A 14,323-nucleotide genomic window follows, 5' to 3' on the forward strand; every position below is an offset into this window, starting at 1 on the left:
AGGTCCCCTGAGTGTGTCATGTTTACTACAGCAGACATCGCTCTCAGTCATAAGAAATTCATTTGCTGTTTGCATTAGGAATGCATACTGCCATGACTGTTCAGCTGTAATTGTCAATAATTCATCAGCCTCTAAATGTACAACAAATGTGTCTTTTCACCCATGAAAGGGCTGAAAATCTTCATTTCCGCTCTCCCCCTTCCTGGTTCTTCTGCTTGGTGCTCCTTTTTCCCCTTTAACATGGGAAAATTATTGTTTCTGTTGCATTCCTTCTTTTCATGCGATGAATTCAGTCTGGATAAGTGTTTTGGTTTGAAAAGACAGGTGTCTCTTAAGGACAGCAGGAACCTCCCCTGAAATGGAAAATGCAAATCCCCTCCCTATGAATTATTGTAATTTTGAAATTAAGGGGCACTAAGGTAAAGATATGGGAATAGGAATAACAGTTCTTTATTAGGAAAATTAAAAAGACATACAAATGTAATAGTACAAGAACTACTGCCAGAGTCAGAGCAGTCCCTGTCCCCTGTGTGTCAGGGCAGTGTCCCAGCCCCATCCCAGGGGGGCTCAGCCCTCCTGCAGTGCCAGCTGTGGCTCTGCTGCAGCAGGGATCCTGCACAAGGGGGGAGTTTTCCTCTGCAGCTCCAGGGCTGCTGCAGATGGGCCTGGGCTCCCTCTGGCCATGCAGGGCAGCAGAAAGCTGCTCCTCTGGCAATGCAGGGGGCAAAGGCTGCTCTGCTGTCCCAGCACCTCAGATTGGATCCAGGTAGGAATGCTTGGCTCCTCCCCTGGGCGGAGCATCTCCCCATGGGATGCTGGGATTGGATCAGCCCTGCAGGGACACTCAGTGGCCATGGACAGCAGAGATCTCCTGGAGGGAGGGTTGGCTGTGGGAGAGAGAAAGGAAACACTGCCCCAGGGACAGCAGAGACCTGCCCCAGCTCTGACAGATGGAAATAGAACACACACTCCCACCCTAAAACGGGGGATTATTTGCCCTCCAGTGGACTGTTGTTCTTTTTTAAAAAGCAGCTCTATCTATGAATGTGGAATGAGAAAGCTGGAGGGGAGTCTGGATTGTGAAGGCACAGGGAGAAAGGCTCCAGCTGTTGTGAGCAGGGGTCTCTGAACCTGCAGAGAGAATCTCCACAGACCTTCAACTCTGAGCTGTCCCACACTCACCAACACTGGCAGCTCTTGTTTCTTCTTCAGGAAAACTTGGGACACTCTGGCACAATGAGAGCAAATATTTGCATGAATTATGAGAGTGTTTATACTGAAACAAACGTGAGGGTCATATATTAGAGCATTGGTGCTTCTGCTGCGCTTCTGCTGCACAGATTTTCTCGATGGATAATTAGTCCCATATTCATGGGCATTAAGAACTATTTCAGGCCCCAGGGAAAATATTTACAGTGCTGAGGTCCCCCTCTATGCTCCCTTACATTTTCTTGGGCTAAAACCTTTCACCAGACTTTCTTTCTTAATTTGTGGCACTTCTGGAGAGGCAGCTCTTGGATCAGAACAAGAATGGATGGTTGGGTCCTTTGTTCTGTCTTTCTCAACTTTCAGACAAATTCAGCACTGCCTGGACCTGGGGAATCCATGAGGCTTCAAATTTTCCAGTGGGATGAGGAGAGCAAGGAATTATTAGGATTTCTGCTGTGTTGCCTTAGAAGCACTGGTGCTTCTGCTGTGTTTCTGTTTTCTCTTAGAGATAGAAATAGAATACACACCCCCAACCTAAGACAATAACAAACAATCTTGTCATTCTGATGATATCAAAAGCCATTTTCATTGCCCTGAGCCTCTAAGAACAGGAAGCTGCATCTTGTGCCTTGTTAAAAACAAAACCATGAGATGCTTTTTAACCTTTCTGCTCGGGTTCCTTGCTGCAGGTGCCGGGGTTCCCCAGTTCCAGCCGATCGCGCTGAACGGCCGCATCCAGCTGCTCACAAACGGCTCCTTGCTGATCAAACATGTGCTGGAAGAAGACAGTGGATACTACCTCTGCAAGGTCAGCAATGATGTGGGAGCAGACGTCAGCAAGTCCATGTACCTCACTGTTAAAAGTAAGAACTGAAACGCTTCTCTGTGATCCAGATATTGCCATTGAGTGAAAAAAGGCTTTACTGCATCCGTAGCATGGAGGGAAGGGAATGGGTTTGGGAGGGGAGAGGTTGGATTTGTTGGGTTTTGATTTAATTTTGGCTTTCAGCTGCTTGTGGAAGTTAGGATGGTTAATAAAAACCTTTGTTAGGTAGAGGAAGAAAAGCAAATTTGTACCAGGTCTGAATGCTATCCCTGAGTCATGAAGGGAAAATAAGAAAGTTGTTCCGGAGTACAAAAAAAAAATAACAAAGGAGAAATCCCCACAGCAATTGTCATAAATCTCAGAAGCTGAAGGAAATGTGGCTTCAAAAGATACTTTACCAATTCTCAATGTGTCATAGATGGAAACTATATGTGCAATTACTATAGGTAGATATCACAAGATATTACAGCATACTCTAAGATTTTATAGATACAGCCATAGTAGTTATCTTGCCTTAGCCAGGTAATTTTTAGAAAATCCTTCTAATTACACAGGTTTTTAATTGCTGTACTTTTCAGGCTCAAGAGACAAAAGCAGTCCAGTTTTCAAGTTCATATTAGCTATAATTCCTTGAAACATAAACACAGTTTAGAAAATAGAGGAAGTATAATGGGAAAAAAACATGTAGAGATAATATAATTTCTCTCACTAGAGAAAAAAAGAGACTATTGACACATCAGCATGCCAAATGTGCCTGGATGACCTGTCAGACCAGTACTGGAGGAGGTGACCACACTATGTACTTTCATGTTTTGAAAGGTTTTTGAAGATTTAAGAATACTTTGAAGTTCTGGGATGCCAATTACCTTGAAAAAGTTTTGCCCTTGAAAGTAAAAAGATTTCTTTTCCAGAAAGGTAGAAAAATAGAATTTATTCTCTATTGAAGAGTGCACTTTAGACCATTAATGTTTAGGTTGAGGGGTGTTGTTTGTTGTTGAGAATTAATAACTAAGTTAATTTAAGAGTGTCAAACATTTGACTCAAATTTAAAATAGTGATTCTATCTTCTAAAAAACAACATGATGACCCCTCCACCAAATATATTAATTGGAGATTTTTTCTGTGGGCTGGTAGAAGTTCCAGCTTCTGTGGTTTGCAGAACTGGCCATTTTTGGGCCAATCTTCCCTCGCAGGAGCGAGGCACTGCTGTAATATTCTACCAGAGCCAGCTTCCCTCTGCTTGGCAGCCGTGCACGCTGCCTGTCTGATCACTGCATGCAGTTTCATGTGTGATGAAAGAGCATCCCTTATCAAATAAGAGCAGGAGCTCCCCTGGGGAGGCAGCTGCTGTTTGAATCTAATGAAAACCCCTCTGGCTCTGAGATAGCAGGGAGCAGCCTGTGCCCCTCACGCACCCACACTGACACCAGTCCGCTCCAGAGCACTGGGAGGGTGCTGGGGTGTGCATGGAAGGGGCAGAGCCTGAGCTTCCATCAAACACTCCTTAAGGACAAGATGTTCTGGTGAAATGAGCTGCATTATGGCTGGATCCCCTGTTCTGGTGGTGTGGTTGTGGCTCATAATATTTGCACTTGGTCAGGTGGACTGACTCCAAAGTGAGGGCTTGGATTTGCCTTTCATCTCTCTCGTCATTCACTGTTTCCTTTTTCTATGTGGATCCTGTTCCTGAACCCTGGGCCTCAAGTTTAGGCCTCCTCTAGATAAAAACATTGGTCTTCCTTCATGAAACTCCTGGTATTCTTGATTAGTTGATCCTTCTCCACAAGGTCACCCTAAATGCCTTCTTTAGGCAGAGGTGGAGGGTGAGACCTGGCCCATGCAGTTGTTTCTGGGTGACAGAGTTGGTAAGTAAGAAACAGCTTCCAAAACATAAACAAGGGTTAGCACTGATGCATATTTTTGTGGCTTCCTTGTGACAAATTGCCTTCCTACCTTCCTTCAGTCTATTTATGGGTAATCCAAGAGCAGTAGCTCACATGTGATAGAAAAAGCAGAGTGGCTTAGATGGCTTTGGTCACTGATCATGAAATTAGACTGGCCCTCAGAAAGAAAAAAACATGGCAGCAGTCCTTCTACATTTAATTCCTTCACTTCTTGTTCCTTGTGGCACAAATACCTCATGCAGGCAGGTGCTGACCACTGATGGCATCACTGAACTTGGAAATAAACCCACTTGTGCGCAGGAGATTCTTCTCCTCCTTGTGTGATAAAGTTTTTACGTACTCTGTAAGTAACTCTGCTGGATAAAGTTTTACCTTTCACAGATCTTATTAAAAATCTCTTGAATGAGCTGATACTTTACTCCTCCAGAATTTCCACTGTCACCTGTATCTAAAAAAAAAAGATGTTGACCTTTGTTGTCAAAAGAGAGTACGAGTTTTTTTGTTTCAGTAGTTCAGGACTGGGCAGGATGAAAATTGATTTAATCTATTTCCATTACTTGCTACCTCTAAAATGGATGGATTTTTTTCCTAGTAAAAACCTATGTCAAGCTATAAACCAGCTTGGCTTGCTTAACATAACTGTCAGTGCTAAGAGAGAAATTGTAACAATTCCAAATATTCATTTTTTTTAGTGCCTCAGTGTTTGTTTTTTGAGTGACACCTTCGTGTCAGAGGAGCTGATCCAAATTCTTAGTTGAAGGGAGATTGCATGAGAAGGGAGTGCAAAGAAACAGGAAAAGAAAATTAAAAAAAAAAAAAAAAAAAAAAAAAGAAAGAAAGAGGCTTCAGGAATACCATCAGAAATGTGAAAAGAGCAAGCTGCCAGCATCAATGCTGAATCAGGAACCACGGGGCAGAAAATTTTCATTTAGCAGCTATTATCCTGCTCCCTTTCTTTTCAAGGAATGGACATAAAAAATCATGACCAGTGAATTTTTCTCTTCTTGTGATTCAAGGATTAGTAGTTCCCAAATTCCATATTCACTAAGACACACAATATTAGAAAGTTATGAGAGATCTGGAACAAGGCATCTAGTGCTGTCTTGAGAAATGACTCCTGGTGCTTGGGATGAGAAGACTTCTGAGGAATTTCTATAAAGGATAATGAGCCTTTAACATGAAGGGAAGAACTAAAATTATTTAAAGGTTGCCTGGGAGTCACAGGGGAAGAGATGACTGCTTAAAACAGACTGCCTGCCTTCATCTGAATAAATGTCACACTTCCTAATTCCACTTTAGGGGCTGTATATAATGTGATAGAATGGTATCCTGAAAAAATTTACCTCCTGAAAAGCAAGCTTGCATTAAGGCTTGCATGTCCCTGTATAAATAATCTGTTGGAGGCAACCACATTAGCCCTGCCCCTTCTTAAATCTATCACTTCTTTTTGTGACAGTGTGGAGCCTCACAAGTTTTAATCTGATCATCAAAACATTTCCAACAAATCCTGTCTGCCAAGAAAACAGAATTGCTTCATTCACTTTCCCTTCAAATATGCTTAGCTATTGGCATTATATGTGTTTAATACATAAACCTAAAGCTGTCAGTCAGATCCACAGCTCCTTCCAGCAGGAACATGCTAATCCCAGCTAATTCTTTCAATGCCAAGTTTCACCACTTCAACTTTTTTCTGAATAAAAAAAACAACTTTAAAAATTGTTGCCTATGACAAGAGCTGATGGAATAAGAAAAGAGGCTGGTGGGGAAAGGGAGCCTGGTAAAACTGGTAAAATGTGGAGGCTGTTCCTGCATCTTGTCCCGTTTCTGCTGGCCCTGCCTCTCTTACGCTGCTGTTTGCCCATGTTGACCACGACCTCTTCCAGGCCACATTTGTTCCTCACCATCTTCAGACAACTCATGGAGCAAAGAGACCTCAATCACACACGCTACTGCAAAAGAAATAAAATATAACAAAAAAACCCGCAAATAAACCCAGAAGATCCTTATGGATGGAGACTGAATGGTGGAGCTCTTTTCTCCTTTGCAAGCTAACAGTTGTTCCACCATATGGCTGAAGCACTGCAGCATTTGTTTATTGAGATGGATGGAAAGCTCTGCCTGTGAAGCTTTATCCAGGCAGGATAAAGGGACAATTTCCATGTGACCAGGCAAGTGAGTTTGCTCTGCTGCGACACCAGCAGCAAAGCCAGCAAGCTGTGATGGAGAACTCACTGTGCTCTGCTCACCAGGGTGTTTCTAAATGCTCATTTTAGTCTTTGGGAAAATAATTCCTTGCTGAGAGCACAGGAATGTGGAGATCAGCCCAACTGCTACTTTTGTTTGTGTATAAAAAGCCAATTTCTCATTAAAATGCATGTATCCCACACGGTGTCAGTAAGGGTGGCATTGCCTGCTCTACATTTGCAAAGATAGATTATCCATGATATGTGGTAAAGAAAGCTTAAAATCACTGTCTCTAATACCTCCAAAAACACTTATAAGGACAGCAATAATGCTATGTCAAATTCACCTGAGCACAATTATTTTGATATTTCTTAATCTTTCTTTGTTCCATTTTTCTCACAGTCCCATGGTCTGTAAATACTATTTTCTGTGGAAAGACAAAACAAGACAAAAGCTTCCTTCTGTTTTTGTGTGCCCTGATTTACTGTTTTCTTCTTCTGACATTCTGCCATCTTTTTTTTTTTTTTAAAAAAAAAGGCTTTTTCATTTATTTGATTCTTCATCCTTATTTTGCAGTTATCTCAAGTAGAGTACACTTTCGTGAAATGGACAAATTTAGCCAAAATTGGTAAAAATCTCTAGCTAGATGGCTTGCACGTGTCCTGAGAATTAAAGAGTGGGGCAAAGGCAAAGAAAACAAAAAATAATTTCCTTGAATTGCAAGCTACTCTTCCTTGAATTGCATGAGCTACTCTCGTGCCCAAATCAGTCCTGCTGAGCTGGTGAGCTGCTCTTGCCCATCTTTGCCCTTGCCCTCATGACAGGCAGCTCTCTCCCTCTTTTACCACCACTTTCTTGGCAATCAAAGGTATAAACTGTGTTATACATGAGGTTGTGAAGGAACTGTCCAACTCCAAGTCAGTGGTGATGAACTTCAGACCCTTTATTTCTTAATTTTGTGTTCCTGCCCATAGCAGGGCAGTTGGAACTCGATGGTCTTTAAGGTCCATTCCAACCCAAACTGTTCCATGATTCTATGACTCTAATTGTTTATTCTCATGACTCGAATTGTTTCTTTTCATTACTTTATTTGTTAATTTTCATGAAATGCACAGTCTAAAAGATGCCGCTAGTGAATCTTGGATGAGATCTCCCTGGATGCAGGCGCTCTCTCTTGTTAACAAAACAGCCCATTTCTTTCCCTAACGAGGTCCTCCCACAACCAGAGAGGAACAGGGGTCTAAATGCTGCTTTCTGCCTCTTCAAAGTGCTGGCACAGCTTTGATTTAGGGACTCGCACTTTAATCACCCATCATGTGTCATTACCCCGACAGGCGGCAGCAGCCGCCAGACACGAGCGCCGATAAATTGCGCCGAGAATCGCTGGAGCGATCCTTTGTTGATTTTCCTTTACAGCTATTCCATGGCAGATCAGCTGTCATAACAACACAGTGCCTCTGGCAACAGAGGGAAATTAAACATGAAGTATGTTCAAGGTAGCTGGTAGAAGGCTGGAATATCCCTTTTCTTCCGTGCCTTCAAACGCTCCCTGCTCCTTGCGGTAATGCCAAGCCCGTGGCAATTCTCTTGTAAGATAATTGCCAGATGTGCTGCAGCACAAATACTCAAGTGGGCTTGTATGCAAATCTTTGCAATGCTCTCATTTAAGGAGAAGAAGAGAGGTAAGAACCTCTCTCTCTTTCTTGTTCTTTTCTTTTTTTAATAAATATTTTTTGAACATTATAGCAGCCCTTTTTCTGTTCTTCAAGGCTGGTTGCACAGAAATGTTTCCAGCAGAAAGGTAAAGCATATTTTTCTCCCACAAAGTGCACACAGACTCTGCTGTATCAACAGTATCATATTTCTTGCCCCTTTTTTTTTCTTTTTTTTTTTTCCCAAAATAGCTGTCTCTCTCAGCTTTTTGATGCCCAAATGGGAACATTCAAAAGGGAGCATGGGTGAGGCTTATTTCCAGAAATTTTCTTTCTAGGGAAATTTTCATACTGGATACAGACTATTGAGGATATCCTGAAAAATAATCAGTCCAAGAAAATTGTGACAATTTAGTTTTTCAAATGCCTTCACATTTTCATGGTTTTTCAAAAGCCTTTTGAGGGATGGGGTTCAGAAGCTGCTGTTTTATTTTCTTCCTTCCTTGAACAGATTAGTACTATAAAAAACACAAATATTTTAGCAAATTCTCCTTCCTCAATATTTCTTATGTCTTGTTAAATTATCTAATATTTCTTATGTCCTGTTAAATTATCACTTTATTGAAAGGTGTTATCTAGCTCTCAGATTGCAGTGAATTCTGTGTACAGGTTTGGCCAGCTGTGGTCTGAAAACTCTGTGCTACAGAGATAATGTCAGATCAAGGGCTGCAGCTCCTCTGTCTCTGAACACTGCTGAAACAAGACTTGAAAATAATATCTGATCTACTCCTTCAGCTGAGATGGTGGAGTTGCAGGGATTGATACCAGCTAGACAGATAATCCGTTCATAACAACCATCACTGAGAAAGTACAAATGTCAATATATTGTATTTGGCATGATTCTTCAAACCTTATTGCTCAAAGGCAATAAACCATAATCCCAAAATGTTCTAAACTGGGAGGAAATATTCTGGGAATTATTCTTACTGGTGGTTTAGAACCATAGAATCACAAGGGAAGGGATCCACAAGGATCCTCCAGTCCAACCCCTGGCCCTGCACAGGACAGCGCAAGAGTCACACCAGGTGCCTGAGAGCGTTGTCCAAAATCTTCTTGAGCTTCTTGGCAGCATTGGGGCCATGACCACTGCCCTGGGGAGCCTCTTCAGTGCCCCAGCTCCCTCTGGGGGAAGAACCTTTGCCTGATCTCCATCCTAAACCTCCCCTGGTTCAGCTTCAGGCCTTTTCCGTGAGCCTTGTTCAAATTCTTCTGCCCAGGGCAGAAGTTGTGCCTCCTGTGAGGGGAATTGCTGGGCTCAGGCCCTGCCCGTGGCTCTGGGGCCATTGCTGGGCCTGGAGCAGAGCCTGGGCCTGCTCTGAGCTCTGCACACAGGGACAGACACAGGGACGGACACAGGGACAGACAAAGGGACAGACAGGGACAGACACAGGGACAGACACAGGGACAGACACAGGGATGGACACAGGGATGGACACAGGGACAGACACAGGGACAGCCAGGGACAGACACAGGGACAGACACAGGGACAGACACAGGGATGGACACAGGGACAGCCAGAGACAGACACAGGGACAGACAGGAACAGCCAGGGACAGACACAGGGACAGACACAGGGCCAGACACAGGGACAGACACAGGGACAGCCAGGGACAGACACAGGGACAGACAGAGACAGACACAGGGACAGACACAGGGACAGACACAGGGACAGGCAGGGACAGACACAGGGACAGACACAGGGACAGACACAGGGACAGCCAGGGACAGACACAGGGACAGACACAGGGACAGGCAGGCCCAGGCAGGGCTCAGCCCCTCTCTCTCCCTGGGGCTCCTCTCCAGGCTGAGCAGCCCCAGCTCCCTCAGCCTTTCCTGGGCACGGAGCTGCTCCAGGCCCTTGCTCAGCTCCAGGAGCTCCTGGCCCTGCTGTGCTGAGGAGAACACAGGAATTGCATTTGGACGTTTAGCCTAGAAATCCGTGTCAGAACACACCACTCTTATAGAAAAAAAAAAATTTATCAAATGTATTTAGTTCTGGTGTTTTCTTAAAATTACAAAGTGGTTCTGTATCTCAAAGTCTGCCACGCGAAATAGGTCGTAATACAAATAGTGTTAGGACAGTGCTTTGATAAGTTATTTATTTTTTCCTTGAATTCTTGTGGTACAGGAGTAATGACTAATCACTAACCATGCCCACAAATGAGTGTTGATGTTTACTGTTTATATGAATTGAATGGGTTTCAAATGCAGCATGGATACAGGTTTACAGTCTTGATTTTTCTTGAATATATACCTTTATTTAATGCTCAGATCTCTACATTTACTTGGATTTTCATGCTATGGAACCTACTATTTTTTCTGAACAATATTTTAAAATCCAAATACTGCTGTGAATGCATTAGTTTCATTTGTGTGGAGGGAGCTGTTTGCAGTGTGTTTGATGGGTTTAATATTGGCTTCTGGGGGAGGAAGTGAATGCAGGATCTATTGCAGCTTATTTTATATTTGCAATGTCATCAGAAGTTGGGTCTATGTCTGGATAACAAAGATTAAATGAACTTAAATCAAGAGAGCACTGTAAAGCAATAGTGGGATGTAAATTAATTTAGTGGCTAAGTACACATGACTATTTCCACTTCAGAAAAGGTAGCTCTTATAGTACTGTCCTTTTTCCTTTTCCTTTTCCTTTTCCTTTTCCTTTTCCTTTTCCTTTTCCTTTTCCTTTTCCTTTTCCTTTTCCTTTTCCTTTTCCTTTTCCTTTTCCTTTTCCTTTTCCTTTTTTTCCTTTTCCTTTCCCTTTTCCCTCATCTCTTTTTGTCTGTGTCACTCTTGCCAGCTTTAAGCCACATCTCATTTAGAAAGTAACCCTGTTCCAGCAGGACAAAGCCTCAGAACTCCCCATTATTATTTTATATCAGTTTAGGATCTGCAGAATGCTCTCGGAACAGCCAAAATAGAATGCAGTCTTAAATTATATTTCTTTTTATATATCAGCTTCTTCTGTACTTTGAATGACTTAGTCACTGTCTTTTTTATTAAAAGCTTATATTTCAAAAGTTTAGTCACTCTTTTTTAAATGAATGAATGCTGTCATAGGGCCTGCATCATAATTCTTTCTAGTTTTTCATTTTTTATTTATTTAATAATATTGTTTATCCTTATCTTTAATTTGAAGAAGGAAAACATAAACTGAGTTATAACAAAAATAGTAAAAATTATTTCACAGTATCTGAAGAAATATGTAGGATATAAACTACATTTGAGTATCAAGTGACACAGATACAAAGTCAGTTCTATTTTTCTGTATAAATTCTCCTGCAGCAAAAGAAAACTGTAAAAAAAGGTAGTTTATATGCAAATATTTTATGCTTTGGATAAGAGTTTATTTCTTTAAAAAAATAGTATCACATGCCAATATCAAACAAAGATGATCTTTTACAGCTGCTTCCATCAATGCAACTCAAAGCTTTTTTTAAGGACAGCAATTTTGCCTTCAAACATAAAGAGCCTTTTTTTTTTTTTTTTGGTAGTACTTTCTTTTCATCTTCAAAATAGATTTTCAAAAATTGTGTGATGGTTTTGTTCACATTCCTCTGTGAAAATCCTACAGCGGTGCTCAGTGTGAGAATAGTGCGTAGAGTCTGTGATAATCAACATAAACAAAAAATTAAGAAAAAAATTAAATTAAACCTTTGCAGGTACAATCAGAAGAAAGGATTTGCAAATGCAGATTTTCTTTCAGCAATCTATTTTCTTGATGAGAAATGTTTCCTTCACCCCATCACTTCCCTGACCATTGGGATTTGCTCAGTGCATCAGCTCCCATCCCCACTGCACATCCAAATATTTGTAGGGTATGAGATACTTTAACAAATCTGAATATGCTGCTTTATCTTTCTTGGAAAAAAAAAAAAAGAATTGTCCACTTATGGCCATAGCAATTGATTTCTGAGTGTCCTCACAGTACAGATAACTAAAGAAGCACGGCTCCATTTTTAGATAAATCTTATTAGAATCCTGCAGGGCTGAGGAATGAATCGATTTGGTCTGTCAAACCAGGAGATAATGAAAGAATGAGCTCTCACTGTTGGCCTAATTACTCATGATTAATCTAACCCCATCCATTTTTTTTTGTAACTGTCTCCATTAGGCCAAAGAATAATTATTCTTACATCCAATTTTTGTTTTCTTTTCCAATTCCGAGTTGGAATATTTGATCATGTAGGAACTGTGTTGTCCAGGCAGTTATTTGTCTTTGTGACAATAAATTTAGGTTTTCTGTCATCAATTATTTGGTGTTTAGCTTCCACCTGGACAAATTCCTGCCCTGAGAAAGCAATGTTTTGTAATTTTATGGACATAGGTGAGCACAGCACCAAATTCAGAAAGGAGAAATGATCTTTCAGGGAGGGAATAAATAGTACAGCTCCAACCACCATTCTTGACTTGTGAAAGAGGTTTTCCCTTTAAAATTCCCTTGTACAAATGTCCTGGTTTAGGGAAAATTTGGGAGAAAACTTCTAAAGGGGTTCCTCTAGGGAGCAGATTCAAGAGAACCCTCCCCCAGCTGGTTTGGGAAAACATTTCCTTGGAGAAGAGAGGAAAAACCCTGTTTATTTATCAGGCAAAGCATTCACTAGTACAGAAAAAGAGAACAATATTAAATAATAAAACAGACAAATGGGGATAACAAGCATTGTAAAGTCCCCCTAGGACAATGAGCTGATGTGTTCTCAGGTGATGGTGGGAGCAGCCCAGGGTGTGCAGGGATTGGCAATGACATTTAAACTCCCTCCTTTTACAAATTAAACTCCTGGTGAGATTTCCTATCCATCCTTCTGCAAAAAATGCTATTAGGCTGTAAAAGATCTCTTGCTGTGTTTGATCTATGGAAATTAAAGGCCTCAATTACCAATATTTCTGTGCCCATATGCATGAATGTGTGGCCACTCACCACAGAAAAACCCAAAGGCTTGGGTTCTGTGGGTGATTTGGTGAAATTTAATCCCCAAAGTCAGATCAACCCAAAAAAAAAAGATCTTAAATATTATGCTCCTACAGCGATTTTTTCATCAGAGCCCTGATTTATAGAGGTAGTGTGGCCACAGTTGTCTTTCATATAATCAGTGATGTGCTGAAGGATGCTTAGCATAGAGGATGGCTATTTATGAAATTAAACATATGCTGATTAGCTTTGGTTGAGATTTGGGGGTTTTGTTCTTGTTGTCTTCAAATTTGGCTTAAACTTTTTAAGAAAAAATCCTTCAGCAAATGTTGTAATCCTTTGGGAATGAATGGTAAAGCAGCAATGCCAATGGCCTGGCTTTCAGTCAGCACTGCAAGTTCTCTCTGTTCTGTTTCCCCATCCTGAACTTGTCTCAGATTAGTTAAAATAAACTCTAAAATCACATCATCAGTGACCTAACAGGAACATTTTTCTACTAACAGACTGGCCATATTGATAAATAAGTGCCTGAGAAACAATCCTGTTCTCTTGCTTCCATTTCTTTCCTTGCAAAGGGCAAAGGTTCCAAAGGATCTAATGCAATTTCTGAAAGTGAGATGGTATAAACTTGTGATCCCAAAATCAGAAAGAGACAGAAAATAGAGCTATTGCATAAGTCCATTTTGCTGCAAATCCTCAGAGCAGTAGCAGGAGCATCTGTTAGATGATTGTTTTTTTCCTGGCTTTTAATTACTAGCCATTGATTTGGGTAATTGCCCACAGGTACACACACAATAGTGCAGCAGGATCTCACTTCTGCAGTCTTATCTCAAAACTGGCTTTTAAAATAAGTGCCTATTACTGTAAGTGCTCTGCAAGAAAGCAGCACTCTGCTGTATTTTTGTCTTCCTTTGCAATGCAACCTAAATGTTGCATTTACAACAGGAAGAAGCTGGCTCCTTGCCATGCACTTACAGCCATAAACCCACACTCTGAGCAAGGCAAATCTCCTGCTATCAGATTTTTAAGTGGTGACTTGCCGAGCTGAAATAAGGGAGAACAGACTTTCCATAAGTGGTTGCATATTGTTGTGGAAAATCCAATTACCACTTGCTAAATGCCCAGGTATGAGATTTAAATAAGGGCTAAATGAAGTGCCTGGCTTTTAAGGAAAATGGGAATGCACCCAAACAGTGAGGAAAACCTTTACGGGAGAGCACAGTAATCCCTGGATGCCCTCAGGAGTTTTTGCTGATTCCCTGTAGCATTCCCAGTCCTATTTCAGGGAACTCCCCAGTGGAGAGACATCTGTGAATGAGGACTTGTGAGTTTTATTTGCATATATAATGGAAATAATGCATTGCACAGAGGTGTTAACTCTCTCCCTTTGGGCTCTTAAACCTTTCAGTGTGGAAGACCTCCCAGAAAAGGTTAAAGAAGTATTGAAAAACTAAGAAAGGCGAGAACAAGCTGGCCAGGAGGAGAAGGCTGGCACAAGCACTATTTAGCTTTGATAGGATGGCTTTTTCCTTGGCTGTGATCTGCTTTTACCCCTTTTTTATCTGCTTATTTCACCTGTCAA

The 14,323-nt window shown here is 41.4% G+C and overlaps 1 protein-coding gene across 3 annotated transcripts in view; it reads left to right on the forward strand.

Annotated features, from left to right (window-relative positions):
- Window positions 1-14,323, forward strand: part of DSCAM (DS cell adhesion molecule) — a 467,715-nt gene that overhangs the window by 317,560 nt on the left and 135,832 nt on the right. For all 3 annotated transcript variants that reach the window (XM_058045375.1, XM_058045376.1, XM_058045377.1), the window contains exon 11: window positions 1,899-2,072. In XM_058045375.1, coding sequence (XP_057901358.1) covers window positions 1,899-2,072 — 174 coding nt within the window. The remainder of the gene's footprint in view (window positions 1-1,898; window positions 2,073-14,323) is intronic.

This window comes from Melospiza georgiana, chromosome 2, assembly GCF_028018845.1.
Source record: "Melospiza georgiana isolate bMelGeo1 chromosome 2, bMelGeo1.pri, whole genome shotgun sequence".
Classification (NCBI taxonomy): Eukaryota; Metazoa; Chordata; class Aves; order Passeriformes; family Passerellidae; genus Melospiza; species Melospiza georgiana.